Below are 16,276 nucleotides of genomic sequence, written 5' to 3' on the forward strand. Positions count from 1 at the left end.
TCCACTTAGTAATTGTGGCAATTTTTAAATTTATTAAAAGTTTTCAAGTACAAATTTCAAGCACTAATTTTTTATTGTTTAAAGTATCTTAATGAAAATCTTGAATCTGATACTCATGATGCAATATATATACTTTCTTTGTCCACTTTTGTTTGTTATATTGCGCTTTCGAAAGTCAATTTTGAGATTAAATTTATCCAATATTTTAAACAAAAAATAATTTAGACTTTCCAAAACTATATAAAAAATACCATAAATTGATTTTTTTTTTGCATATCCATATGATGAAAAATATATCTAAAAATGTTAATTAAAATTTTTATTATTTAACATTAAAAATAAAAATTATGACAATTAATTGTCGATAGAGGGAATATATATAGATAAAAAAAATATCTGAATATAATTGATAAATAAAGCTAATGAGGAAAGCCACACTAATTGAACCAAAAAAGTTTCAAAAGCAAACACAAAAGCACTTTACAATAATTTGCCAATGAACTATGGATGTATAAATAAATAATAATAAGGTATTTATATAAGCGTCATAATTCAGGGAATAATAGACAACTTTATGGAATTTAAGTTCTTTAATCAAACTTTTATATATAAAAAAATAATGATACTATTTTCTTACACAATGTTATTCACGTATTTAAATCATCTGTAAATATTTAATTTTTTTGGCTATGAATATCATTGTTTAAAAATTGACTTCAATCAGTATTTGGGACGTTCATTCATAAAAATTATATTTTTTTTCAAACTATATATAATGCATGTCTAACTTTGAATACAACTTTATATTTCAAAAACTTATCTTTCCAAGTTTAGCTTCCAAATTTATAATCAAACAAAACTAAGTTTGCCAAATTCAAGAGCTTAAATTTTATATATATATATATATATATATATATATATATACACACACACATTAATAATATAATACAAAAATTTTTACATTGTCAAAATATGTTTTAAATTAATGTAATAAATGAGATTAGTAATTTGAGAAATATAATTTAAATTGGTTACATGGACAATGTAGACGATGAATATAATTTAAACTTGTTATACCATATAGATCACATTATTAACGTAACTAACGTTTATTGTACAAATTAGATCAAATATTTTAAAAGCGATCCAATTATTTACATATTTTCTTATACTATTAATACATAAAACTCAAACTCTAAAAAATAAAACAAGTAATATATTCTACAAAACATTAAAATTACAAAAAAAAAAATCTTATTCTCTACCAAATATTTGATATTTACATTGGAATTCTTCTAAATCTAAACTCTTGTATGACATATATAGGCATAATCTATTTCTATGATATTTGGTATGAATAGAATTTTATTTTCCTCTCCCGAAAGTCAAACTCAAGACTTCTAATTAAAAAGGGAAAATGCACAAGTATCCCTTTAACCTATGCCCAAAATTCCAGAGATACACTTGTACTATACTAAGGTTCTATTACTCCTCCTGAATTTATTTTATAAGTAATTTTCTACCCCTTTTCGACCTACGTGGCACTAGCTTAAAAAAAATCAATTAGTGTTGGATCCACAAGATAGTGTTACGTAAGCTGAAAATAGATAGAAAATTATTAATAAAATAAATTAAGAAGGTAATAAGACCTTAATATAGTATAAGTGTGTCTCTAAAAAGAATTTTGAACCTAAATTGAAAGGTACTTATGCATTATCTCAATTAGAAATAAAGAAATGTCGAACCATCATACTAATAACTACTTATTCTTGCTAGTATCTATATATATACTTTTTTTTAATCTCAATTATATATATATATATATACACACACACCATGCCTAGCAATCATTAGGTCATATATTCTACACACCCAACTTCTAAAATTCCCTTCTTCCTCTTCTATTTATATCTTTTTTTCTTCTTCCTGCTTTGATTAAAACAAGGAGCCAAAATCATGGGTGTTTTGGAATATATAGCAAGTTTTTGTACAATCACAACTAGCACAAACAACAAGAAGAAATCAATGCAGGTATTTTCTTAATTATATTCACTTTAATACTCATCTAATTTATAATCTTCCAAATTAATTAAAGGGTGGATATGATCAAGAAGACTCTTAAGTCTTAGGCTCTTAATTTTCTCTTCTTTATTTTTGATCATCACGATGTTTGAACTAGCTTTTGATAATCTCAAATAATTTCACGAAATATATGTCACATTAGTAATGTAAATTCGTTCATCAAAGTTATATCAGATAGGAAGAAGCTACTTAACATTTTTTGTTTGGATTAGAAATTGAACTTAACACCTGATTATGCTCAACTTACGTCATTCACCACTAACTCGCACCTTCAATGCTAGGCTCTTAATTTTCTCTTTTTGCTCTATGCTTTATCCCAACCCACCACCCACCCCGTTTAACTCGTAAGCCCTCTATAATAACATTGTTTGTTCTCATATATTTTTTTAATGTTATCACAAGTTTTATTTGACCACTAAAACACATTCTTATGATTTTTTAACCTTGGCATGCAGACAGTTGAAATAAAAGTGAAAATGGACTGTGATGGATGTGAAAGAAGAATCAAGAATTCTGTCAAGCATATGAAAGGTTCTACAACTACTATTTTTCTTCTACTTCAAATAAAAAAACCTTTCTTTTTGAAGTTATCACAAGTTTTATTTTGTGGAATCCATCGATAACCTTTTAATCTTATCAATAAATTTTATTTAAATATTTAAAAGGATGATTGATTTAATTAAGCATCTTAACACGTGAAAAAATATTCTACACACTTTCGACTCAAATTTAGCTTATTATATGTTCTTAAGTGGTCATGACATATGTAGATTATAACTTAATTATATGCATTACGTTTAACCTTTGGTGAATTACAATTGATGTTGTCGTGTACAACTAAAAGGAGATGACATGTATTTTTTAGTTAATACTCATATAAATAATTAGATATACTAAAGAGTATGTCAAATGTTTTTTCAAAATTTGAAGTGAAAGTATCTAATATAAATATTTTATCATATGTTCAGATGATTAATTAAAACATATCATAATTTAAGAGCAAATAAAATTTTATTTGAAAATTTTTAAAAGTTATCAATTTAGGGTTGTATCAAATAGTACACGTTTATATGATCAACAAAGAAAAAGAAGGATGCGAAAATTCTTTTAAAAGGTTAAATAATTAAACATTGTACTTGTGGAAATGTCATTTTTTCATGTGAAATAGTCAAACTGTATATATCATCTTTAATTTAATGAACTGTTACTTATTCTGTGTTTTGGCATCTCCATTTTCTTGTAATATAATAAAAATAAAATACCAAGCACATGTAAAGGTATCTACTCCACCTTTTAGGAAGAGAAATCTCACACTTAATTTCACAATTTTATTCAAAAATAGACTAATTTTGTGAGTTTCAATTTACACGTTTTAGAGGCGAATTTAGGGTTTAAGTTTATAAATTTAGGATTTGTTGTTTATTGTTTATGAACTTTATATGATATTGACATATCTAACAATTTTTTTAAAAGCTATACAATATTTGAAAAAAAGTTATTGAATTTTGTTGAACTTATACTAAGTTCTGCCTATATATGTGATACATATTTTATCTTATATATTTGTACTATAGAGATTTCTACCTGGTTTCATTGTTTATCATGATTTTTTTTCTTTAATTATGCAAATTTAAGTAATATACGATGATAATATAATAAGTTTCTTCTATTATCGATACAATTTAGTATGTTACTTACCATTTAATAGAAGTTACCAATCAATGTTATTGTGTAGAATTACTATAATAATTACCTTTCAAATGATCTGATTATGTCAATATTTTATAACGTCAACATATAGAATGAACAAGTTTACATATATAACATCTTTCTTAGACCGTATTTATACTATATAAGTATATATTTGTATTATTATTTTTGTTGGTGCTTAGAACTTAAACACTAATAATGATATTGAAATAATTTCAGGTGTAAAATCAGTGGAAGTTATTAGAAAGCAAAGTAAAGTGATAATAAATGGCTATGTGGATCCAAATAGAGTATTGAAGAAAATAAAGAGTACTGGAAAAAGAGCAGAATTTTGGCCATATGTACCTTATAATGTGGTATATTATCCACATGCACCACAAGCCTATGATAAAAGGGCACCTGCTGGTATGGTTAAAAATGTGCCACAAGCACTTCTTGCCCCAAATGCTACTGAAGAAAAATTTGCTTACCTTTTTAGTGATGACAATCCAAGTGCTTGTTCCATCATGTGATCACGATCATCGAGATTTGAAGTTTATGAGTTCTGATGTTATGTCATTATACTTATACATAGGCCGTGTTAGTTACTGAGTTTGTGATCATAATAAATTTTCTAATACAAATATAGAGTCTAAGCAAAAACTGTTGAGCTGTTCTTCTATTACACATTGAGATCGTCAAAGGTTAACAATCACCTTCATCGCGTGAATCTCGAGAAGGACGGCTGCTTTTAAGAAAGAACAACAGAAAAAAAAAATATTTTCACTTATATTTTCATTGATGAGTTTTTTTTTTTTTTTTGGGTTTTTGCCCTATAAGTATAGCAAGAAGATTTTGATATATATAATGTTTACCTTTATGATCATACTTATTGAGTTAAAGTGGGCATGTAACTGACCAGTGTAAGAGTAAATTAATGAAGCTCATGAATATTTTTTCCTTTTCTAAATACATGTCATTAAGCTTCTTTGAGTTAATTTTGACTAATTTTTATTTTGGAAATATAAGGCTTAACAGTCTAAGGGCAAATGTGTATCTTAACTTGATTGATAATGATAAATATATTAAAAAATACATATAACAAAAGACAAGTATAACTTTTTTTGAGAGTATAAGGATATATGACTTTTTCCGAATTTTTTTCTCCGGTTATCTTTAAATCTAGACATTAAAGTTTGTTTAAATATATATTTACATAGACAAATAAATGCTTACTTAATAACAAATTTAAAGAATCAAAATTACATAAAGTAACTATTTTGTCCTTCTCTTTCTTCTGAGCTTTATGTTTAAGCAAAGACAAAGAAATTCCAATAAAAGAGAAGCTTCTACAAAAGTGATTTTTTAACCCTTTTTCCCCCTTTTTTCTCTAGCACTTTATAAGGTAAAATATTCATGCAAAATTTTTAAATATAAAGGCGTACTAGTTAGAAGCAAAGTCATAATTTTAAATTTATGGGTTTTAATTATTTTTTTAAAAAAATGACTATGAAATTATACTGCATTAATTATACTTATTAATATAAATTTTAACATTATTATTAAATTTTAATTAGAATTATTGAATTATGTTAAATTTATTGTTTTTTTCTCTAGCTCTACCTCTGACCATAGTTAGAAAGAACATGAGGTTGGCTTATATGGATATTGAAATGAGAGGTCGATTTAGAATTTTAAGTGAAAATGATATTGTAGGTACACTATTAGTGTGCCTAATATTCCTATGTGACAATAATGTGTGGACATAGCCAATTAGCACTGACCCAAGTCATTTTATTTAGTTCAATTCAATTTGAAAAGAGTTTGATTTGATTTTATTCTGTTTTGATCAAAGCTCAATCAAGCTCAACTCTATTGGTCAGGTTGGCTAGATAAGTTTATTTAAATTACGTAATTATTATTTTAATAAATAATTATTCTAAAGTGATTCATCGGAGCGATAAAAGACTTTGCAATTTTAAAGATTTTAGTTAATTGGTGGCAAAACTAAAAGAAATCCCGTAAAAAATTGTGTAAGTAATACAATATCATATTGGTTTTACAAGAAAATAATGCAAATATATAATTAATTAATGTAATATTTGCTACTTTAATTTTATAATATAGTTGGTAGATTTAGTTCCAAATAACTAATATTCATTAACTTATATGAAAATTTATGTAATATTTGATGAATTACGATAAAATGACAATATATATTAGCAAATGGATTGTATGGATACTATCTTTAAACTATGCAATCCCCACATACCTACTCATTCGATAATAATCTTATTTATTTTCTTACGTTCAATACACAATATTCTAAAAATATTTATATATAATTTCGTCAAACTATATATCTAAATACAACTAAATCTTGCAACACTCTTTTTCTAATTTGAACTTCAACTATTGTTTTTTTTTTCAACTTCATAATATGATTTATTCAAAGGAGCTCAAATTAAGAATTAGTGGTTCACAATTTTACATACATCTTGGTAGCTTGATTGTGGTCCAAAAAAAAGTGTAAAATGATTCTTTTCTTTGTTCAAAAGTAGAGGCCATGTGTGGAAGAATGTCAAATCATCCAAAAAAGACATGAAAAATATAGAATAAAAAATGGAAAAGGCAAAAGGAGAATGAAGAGGAAGATGGATTCATATTGAAGACATATTGAAGACACAACTTTGTAGGACTTTTCAATGGTGGTGATAGAATCTTATTCTTCAAACAAAATACATCGAATTTTTCTTATCTTTTAAGTGCTTTAAGATTAAAAAGGGAGATTATATTATCAACTACTTGTTAGGTTTATAATGGCTTTCATATAGCTAATGATGCACTTACTATATCAACAATCTTAGATTACCTTTATATTCTTTATCAACTTATCATGTATTTGGTTGTGTTTGACGAAGCTTATAAGCTGGTTTAAGACCTTATTCATTTGTAGTTAATAAATATTTTAATTTTGATTATTCGTAACTAGTTATTAAATTGTTTATGACGCAAGTTAAAATCTTAATTATTCAAATTTTAATTTTATCGTTTTAATGTTACAACCACTTAATGAGTCAGAATGAATTCCGTAACAAAGTCTTAGACCTTATTTGTTTCATCAAAGATTAAAATCTGAATTTTACCACAAATTTTAGATGTGTCAGTATAAATATACATTTCAATAGTAAAATATTGTATGAAGGTTGTTTATTTTTTTCAACATTTCAATGTATACCATTTATCTTTATTTATAAATAAATAAGCATTGCATACTAAATTAATTTAATACAATATCTCAAATATATATATATATATATATATATATATATATATATATATATATATATATAGCGATATTTGAAGAAGGTTACTGTGATGATAGAGATAGTTGATGTTGTAATAAATGTCATGAAGGTGGTGGTTGTGAAAATAAAATAATTAATTGATGTTAGTAGCTGATGATATTAATAGTGGTAGTTCAAAAATGTGTGCTAGTAGATGATATCTTGGTAGTAATTGACATCGATGCTAGTTGATTATGAATGTGGTTGATTGTAAAGTTTGAACGTAGTGAAAGTAGTAGCTGATAGTGGCGGTGGTGGTAATAGTGATGACAATAGTGGTAGCAGTAAATATAATCAAAATGATGTAGATGGTAGGTATGATAATGATATTTCAATACTTAGCTTGTTGCAGAGGTGGTTGTCAAGGTAATAGTGGTTAACAGTGGTAACAATAGATATAATTATGATGAGGAAGGTTGTAGATGTGGTAGAACTGACAATAAAAGTTGACAACAATAGTTCATGATTGTGATGACAGAAGTAGTTGGTCATAGTATTATTGATAGTGGTGATTATAATGGCAGAGATGATTGTTGATCATAACATATGATTATGAATAAAATATGGTGGTGGAAATTATCAACACTAACTACATTTTAGTGATATTAAGAGTTTGTTCAAGATCTTAACGATCAAATAAGTGCTTAAATCTTAATAAAAATAAATATATTTAATGGAGTACTTAGGTTCAAACAAATGGTGCATAAGACCCTCCATCACATACAAACAAATGACACATAAAACTTGTTACCAATCTTTTAATCATTCAGATGTACAAGCTAATTAAGTGGTTGTAACATTAAAAAAAGTGCACTTAATGATTAAATAGGATGATTCAAATTTAAACCTATAAAAAATAATTGACATAAAGATCAAATTGTAAATAATTAGGATTAATATCTGTATAAAGTGAATGGTCGAAGCCAGAGTCGTAGTTGGAAGTTGGATTTTGCGTCCCGGGTTTGGTCATAGTCGGGAGTTGAATCCCAAGTCCAAGTCGATCTCAGGACGGGGTCATAAGTCAGAACCTGTGTTTAGGATAGTGAAGTTTAAAAAAGTTTTGAAGAAATTTTTTAATTAACTTATGTATGAAAAACATATTTTCATTAAAATAGTGAAAAATAAGTCTATGTGGAAAATATTTTTCAAAATATTTAAGACAACTATACATATGAGAAAATTAGAAAATACTTTTCAAAATATTTCTTCTTTATACCAAACATACCCTTAATTGGTGTACTTTTTACAAGTTCATATACTGTTACATACTTTAAGGGGAGTAAAATTAATTGATAGTCGTGGATAATCCATATTTTATGATATAAAATATAAGTTGATATGTATCTAATTCAACATTTAGTGATTGAATATCCAATTCATTAAAAGGAAAAAACGTTGGATTTGTTGGATTTTATTTGTCCTGATTTCTTACCATAAATAGGTTTTCCTTTTAGGAAAAAGTTTTAGATTGACTAATCTTTTTTATAGTAGGAAAAGGTTTAGGACTCTATAAATAGAGATATGTTTCTTCTAACTTAATACGCATTCACAATGTAGTCTTAAAGGCTTTGAGAGTTTTGGTTAGAGGGAGAATTTATGGGTCACAAGTTTGATACGTTATCACTTGTGTGAACCTCCCATGTATTTCGAGTGAATCGGTTGCGGTTATTTCTCTCTGTATTTTGTACTCTCATATTTATAGTGGATTGCTCATCTCCTTTGTGGATGTAGGTCGATTGACCGAACCACGTTAAATCTTTGTGTCTTTTGGTATATTTCTCGGTGTCTTCTTACTCGTAGTCTTTCAAGGTTTGCTTTGCTAACTTCCGTATTTACACTTGCTTATTTTCGATCCAGCAAGTGGTATCGGAGCCAGATTCAATTATGAAGTCTGGTTCAGTGGTTCGATAATCGATGATTGAACTAAGTTAGAAAGAGGTGTTTATCTTGATGGGTGTAGTTCTAGCCGCAACCTTTTTGACAGTAATGAAGATTTTGTTGGAGAAATTATTTCAGAGAGGTTCTCTGTGTTGAGACATAAATTTTACAAAGGAGATTATGGAGAGGAGAAGCAAGTTGTTGAAGATTAAGTAAAGAAGATGGACAAATTTATTTTTTCAGAAATTCAGGCCAAGGGAGAAATTTATTGGGTTTTATTTGCCTGATTTCTTACCATAAATATGTTTTCCTTTTAGGAAAAGATTTTGGATTGACTAATCCTTTTTCTAGTAGGAAAAGGTTTAGGACTCTATAAATAGAAACATGTTCCTTCTAACTTAATCAGCATTCACAATGTAGTCTTAAAGACTTTAAGAGTTTTGGTTAGAGGGAGAATTTATGGGTCACAAGTTTGATACGTTATCACTTGTGTGAACCTCCCATGTATTTCGAGTGAATCGGTTGCGGTTATTTCTCTCTGTATTTTGTACTCTCATATTTATAGTGGATTGCTCATCTCCTTTGTGGATGTAGGTCGATTGACCGAACCACGTTAAATCTTTGTGTCTTTTGGTATATTTCTCGGTGTCTTCTTACTCGTAGTCTTTCAAGGTTTGCTTTGCTAACTTCCGTATTTACACTTGCTTATTTTCGGTCCAGCAAGTGGTATCGGAGCCAGATTCAATTATGAAGTCTGGTTCAGTGGTTCAATAATCGATGATTGAACTAAGTTAGAAAGAGGTGTTTATCTTGATGGGTGTAGTTCTAGCCGCAACCTTTTTGACAGTAATGAAGATTTTGTTGGAGAAATTATTTCAGAGAGGTTCTCTGTGTTGAGACATAAATTTTACAAAGGAGATTATGGAGAGGAGAAGCAAGTTGTTGAAGATTAAGTAAAGAAGATGGACAAATTTATTTTTTCAGAAATTCAGGCCAAGGGGGAAATTTATTGGGTTTTATTTGCCTGATTTCTTACCATAAATATGTTTTCCTTTTAGGAAAAGATTTTGGATTGACTAATCCTTTTTCTAGTAGGAAAAGGTTTAGGACTCTATAAATAGAAACATGTTCCTTCTAACTTAATCAGCATTCACAATGTAGTCTTAAAGGCTTTGAGAGTTTTGGTTAGAGGGAGAAATTATGGATCACAAGCTTGATACGTTATCACTTGTGTGAACCTCCCCTGTATTTCGAGTGAATTGGTTGAGGTTGTTTCTCTCTGTAATTTGTACTTTCATATTTATAGTGGATTGCTCATCTCCTTTGTGGATGTAGGTCGATTGATCGAACCACGTTAAATCTTTGTGTATTTTGGTATATTTCTCATTGTCTTCTTACTCGTAGTCTTTCAAGGTTTGATTTGCTAGCTTCCGCATTTACACCTGCTGATTTTCGATCCTAACAGGATTAAGAAAATAATAATAAATTCAACTCATTTTGCCATTTATATTATATTCTTCGATTGTATTTTGAAAAAAATAAAGAAATAATATATGCCTTTTATTTTTCTAAAATGCATGTCATCTATTTTGAAGTAAATTCAATTCTCAAAAATCAAAGCGATATATAGAATAGTATAAACTACAAAGATACATAGAAAGAAAACTCAATAGGTTGGGAATAGGATCCATCCACCTACGCTGTAGAGCCGTCAATATGGTTAGGTCCGTTGGGCCGGCCTGGCCTAACCCGAAATTTAATAGGGGTAGCTAAGAATTTTGGAGTCCATTTAAGAAAATGACTTTTTAGCTCGGCCTGAATAAGCGTGTTGATTTGTGGGGCTTGAGAAATATAGATAAGGACGGCTCGTGGGCCAACATAAATTAATTAAAAAGTATAATATAATATTAAAATTTAAAATTAAAGAATGTCCAAACTCAAAACAATTAAGTTAATAGTTTTTGTTTAGATATTTATACTTTTTTCTTGGAAAAAACACTTAATAAATACTATAAAGATAATTTTATGGGATAATTTCAGAAATCTCCCTCCAAATTTAGCTCTATAACACTGATCTCCCCTGTAGTTTACGATATTACATCTACCTCCCTTATTTCTATTTACTTGTAACCATTCTATAAATCTATTTAAAATAAATATAAATTAATTTAGATTTGATAATTTTACCCTTTTTACATTAATTTCTTTATATTAATAAATATGATATAAAAAACAAGTTATTAACAAATATTTTAAAAATAGATCATCACAAATACATGTTTTTATCAAACAAAGATCAAAGTCTTCATTCAAGCTGACTCACCATTTTCACCAAATATTAAATCTTCATATCTATTTCATCTTTATCAATTCATGTAGATTTTCCCCCTACAATAACCCATCATTTTTCAGCAACAATTTCTTCAAATAGAAGATAAAAGTGAACTCCTCAAAAGAGAGTCGATAAGAACAATCAAATTTTGTCTAGTTAAACATTTTCACGAGTGAAGGAGAAATATGATCCAACGAATAGAAATAAATCATTTGAAAATTAGGTCTATACTTGTATATATAAGGGAGATTTGTCACACTCTATAAGAAAAATATTTAACGACATAAATGAAAGACTACTCACTAATATTTTCATTATTATTTCAAAACTATTCTCCTAGCAAATGTTAAGTAGCTAAAAACTTCATTTATATGAAGGGTAAACATGAAGAAAAGTTTCATCAATTTTTTAAAATGTTGAGAAGTTCATTTATCTTTTACTATATATAGATTTAAAGAATGGTTACAAGAAAATGGATATAAGGGAGATAGACGTAACATCATACACCACAAGGAAGGTGAGTGTTATAGAGAAAAACTCGGAGGAAGATCTATGAAATTATCCCTAATTTTATTTGTGAATTTGATTTACAAGTAGTAACATTAGCATCAAGTAATATTGTTTTGTCGATATTTATGATAATATTTTAAAATTATGATTTATAAATTAATTTAATAATTATTTAAAAAATATAATTTTTAGAAAATTGGCTGGCCCGGCAAGCTTGTAGCCCATGTACTTGTGAGTTGGGCCGGTCGTTTTCTGGCCCACGCCAAAAATGAACTAGCCCGGCCAGACCCGAAAATGTCAAAGCCTGTATGGATTAACCCGGATGGGGTGGGCTAGCCCATATTGACAGCTCTACTCAAATGTCTTGGATTTGAACGTTGCTTTAAAACTAAACCTTTTAAAGTAGTAAAAATTAGGCAAATGACATACTATGAATGACAAATTACATTTTATCCCTATAATATCAATATTTACCAAAAATCCCTTCTTTTTTAGAAATTCAGATACTTTATAAAACAAAATGATACGTAAATAGAAATGGCTGGATACTTTAATTTTTTTTAATGGTAACTGTTACGGTTCAAAAAAGGGTAACAAATTTTTCATGATTTAGGTTAACTTATAACAAGATCACCGTCAAATCTGCATAGAAAACGTACTAATTTATTGCATTATTCAATTTCATAATATTAAAAAATTCAGATTTGGAATCTGAAAAAAAAATGATTTTGCGTAAAAATAATTCTCTGAACGCCGATTCTAAATTTTCAAAGATGAATATTTCAATATTGTTGCGACATTCTAGAATATGGGAAAGTGATCTTATGTATGAGCGATACAAAAGTGATGGGATAATGGTTGGTGAAATTATTTCGTTCATGAATCTAATTTCAGCAATTGCGGCTGAGTTGGGTATTGACGAATCGAAAAAAAATATAGAGATTAGATATGTTGTTGAAGGAAATTCGTCTCCATTGTGTATTCGGACTCATATGGGTGTAAAATTGTATATAGAAATTAAGAAACATGAGGCTGGTTTCGGAACTTATCCTTTATACATTGATAGTTCAGATAAAGGTGTTGAAGAGATAATAAATTTCGATGCAACAACAGGTGCTATCATGTGTGTTGAGGGTGAAAAAATCGACGCAAAGGCTCTCAATATTGTTAAATTATCAATTGATGACGCATATTACATACCAGAAATGGATGCTGATAAGTATATATATCAGACACCAATAATTCAGTTGTGGAAGAGAATCAAATGTATAAGGATAAGTCAACTCTGAAGGCGGTAATGAAAAATTACAAAATAAAGAATAATTTCAACTTTAAAGTTAAAAGATCTGATAACAAAAGGTATGTTTTCAATTAATATGTTAATATTTTTGTAATATATTTAGTATGATACATCAATATTGTATGTTACGTGTAGTTTTCTGTGTAATATGATTTGATTGTAATGATGTTTTTCACATTTTAAATGATAAAACCAGTAAATGTAGTATTTCTGATCAATTTACAGAATATGCTATCAAGATGTTACATATTTATTATGAAGTATAATTTCTATTGTGAAAATGAAATAAAGTATCTTTTTCTAAAAAAAATTATTTTTTATATATTAAAACAGTCAACCTTAGAATATAATCAATATATGTTTTTTTTATTGCAGCCACGTATTAATTTGTCATTCACATGATTGTTGTTGGAAATTGAAGTCATCTGTTAGGAAGAATTCAGAAACATTCATGGTGAGATACTTTAATAGTGAACATACCTGTCCATTAAGGGATAGGGTATTAAGCAAGGTACAAGCCACAATTGAGTTTGTTAGTGGTGTGACAGCGCCTAAATTAGAGAATCATAAAAGAAAACATACTCCGAGCGATATAATTGATGATATCGGAAAAATATATGGCGTTGAGATTTCTTATCAACAAGTATGGCTCGCAAAAGAGCGTGCATTGAAACTTTTAAGAGGTAAACCTGCTGATGGATACATAAACATGCCAAGATACATATATATGCTTGAAACTGTGTATCCAAATTCATATATAAGGATGCATAGGTTTGAATACAACAAATTTATGTATCTTTTCATATCATTAAGGCCAATGATGAGAGGATTTGAGTTTTGTAGGCCAGTTGTTGTTTTTGATGCTTCACATCTTAGTGGAGCTTATCGAGGTACATTTGTGTTTGCTAGTACACTCGATGGAGCAGGTATGACATGTTGTTTATGAATTTATTTTATAATTTTCTTAATATTAAGTAGTTATTTAGTATATGTTGTTTTGTTTTTATATATTAAGGTTGCATATTGCCTTTGGCGTACGGAATTGTTGACACGAAAAATAATTGTTTATGGACATGGTCTTTCAACAATTTAAGAATGCATTTGGTGAGAGAGAAAAAATGTGTGTTGTATCTGACAGAAATAAAAGCATAAAGAAAGGTGTGAGTATTGTTTGTCCAACTGTTCCTCATTTTGCATGCATATGGCACCTCTGGAAAAATGTGTGTTCAAACTTTAGGAGAAGCAGGACCATTCTAAGTGATTTGTTTTATTCAATAGCTTGGCTTATAGAAAAGATGAATTTGAAAAATTGATGGATAAATTGGATAAAATAGATGGAAGAGTTAAAAGTATCTTCAATATGATGGGTATGAAAGGTAGTCTATGTCTCATGCAACAGTGAACCGTGGGAGAATGATGACTTCAAATATAGCTGAATGTATCAATCGTTGCCTTGTTGATGCACGACAACTACCTATTATAGATTTTTTGGAGGAAGTTAGATTTCTATTTGGTTCTTGGAATTGCAAAAATAGAGAAATTGCTTCTTATACAAAAGAAACATTGGGTAGAAGATTTGAAGAAATATTAATTTTGAAAGCATCAAAAAGTGAAAAGATACATAATTGCTTTGTATTTATTATTTTATTGTTAAACAAAAATGAAAAAAAAAAACTTGTTGACTGTCTCTACTTTTTTTTAAAATTGCAGGTTGTTGTATCTTCTGAATTTATTTTTTCAGTGTATGAAGGTGAGATTAGATACATTGTTTGTCTTGAGAGGAAAACTTATTCATGTGGAAGATTTCAACTTGACAAGATACCTTGTTCACATGCAATAGCCGTCTTGAAGAAGAAGAATATAACATATGTACACACCTACTGCTCTGATTATGATAAACACGAGGCATTAACAAATACTTATGCAATTTCAATAGAACCAATGCCAGACAAAAGAGAATGGAAAGCTCCGGATTCTGTTTTGAAAGAAGTGGTCTTGCCACCTAGATACAAAAAGATGTCCGGGAGACCAAGAAAAAAGAGAAAGAAAAATCCAGATGAAAAGATAACAACAAAAACGAATTGTTATGGACGTTGTGATCAAGGTCATAATAAAAGAACATGTATCTTCTTTCCAAAAGATTCTTGATTTATATTTTTTTAGTATCTTTGATTTGTAATAATTTTTCTGGATATTTTTAATTTGATAATAATATGTGAACTTTTTTTATTTGATGTATTAACAACATGTGAATGATTTAAGCTTCAAAATTTGATTTGATACTTAATATGTCAAATTTTGACTGTATTATATTACGTGCAAAGACATTTGAAAATTTGTAAAAATTTATAACTTGTTTAATATCAATTACATAAAATGGTAAACGTATAATGGATCTGATAACAAAAATTTGTTATCTCATTCAAAACAATAATTGATATCAAATATTTATAGTTTATTATGTGACATGTAATTCTTATCGATACTAAATATATTATGTTCATAATGTTGTATTAATTAATAAAGGTATACAAATTGAATTTTTTATGTTGCTAACTCGTGGAATATTACATGTTTTGTGTATCTGATTGTAATATAGTACATACATTTTGATTTGCACGAAAAATACGATATTTTAGAGTAACTTATTTTGTATAAACTAGTATAATTGTGTAAAAATAGTATCAGATATACTCTGAAAATAATTTATTATGGTATCATCATTTACATTGTATATATTACTGATATAAATTATTTAGTATCGTATAATTAAATAAACTAGTAACAAGCGTGTTAAAATATTATCAGTTATATTATGAACATACTTTATATGGTATCATATGTTATTTTGTAGAACTAACTTTTACAAAAATTAATTATATGTACTGTTAATTAACTAATATAATTGAATTCAAATAGTTGACAAAAATATAAACTAAACTAAATGTATATATATAAGTATATTATTCAAACTCTTGAACGATACTAAATATTGTGAACACAATAATTTGCATTATTTAATAAAGATATACTTATTTTATTTTTTGATACTAAAATAATAATCATATTTGTAATAATTCTATTGTTACTTCGTATCTGATTATAATATAGTATCATGTATTGTTATTTATCGAATAA

At 27.7% G+C, this 16,276-nt stretch overlaps 1 protein-coding gene and 1 pseudogene across 1 annotated transcript; both read left to right on the forward strand.

Moving 5' to 3' along the window:
* Positions 1–1,811: 1,811 nt before the first annotated feature.
* Positions 1,812–4,741, forward strand: LOC101262492 (heavy metal-associated isoprenylated plant protein 21-like). The gene is made up of 3 exons (XM_004234586.4): positions 1,812–2,031; positions 2,538–2,613; positions 4,012–4,741. The coding sequence occupies exons 1-3, from the start codon at positions 1,957–1,959 to the stop codon at positions 4,302–4,304; spliced, it is 444 nt and encodes a 147-aa protein (XP_004234634.1). The 5' UTR covers positions 1,812–1,956; the 3' UTR covers positions 4,305–4,741.
* Positions 4,742–12,611: 7,870 nt separating this feature from the next.
* LOC138347355 (uncharacterized) lies at positions 12,612–15,320 on the forward strand (annotated as a pseudogene).
* The last annotated feature ends 956 nt before the right edge of the window (positions 15,321–16,276 follow it).

Source organism: Solanum lycopersicum, chromosome 3, assembly GCF_036512215.1.
Source record: "Solanum lycopersicum chromosome 3, SLM_r2.1".
Lineage (NCBI taxonomy): Eukaryota > Viridiplantae > Streptophyta > Magnoliopsida > Solanales > Solanaceae > Solanum > Solanum lycopersicum.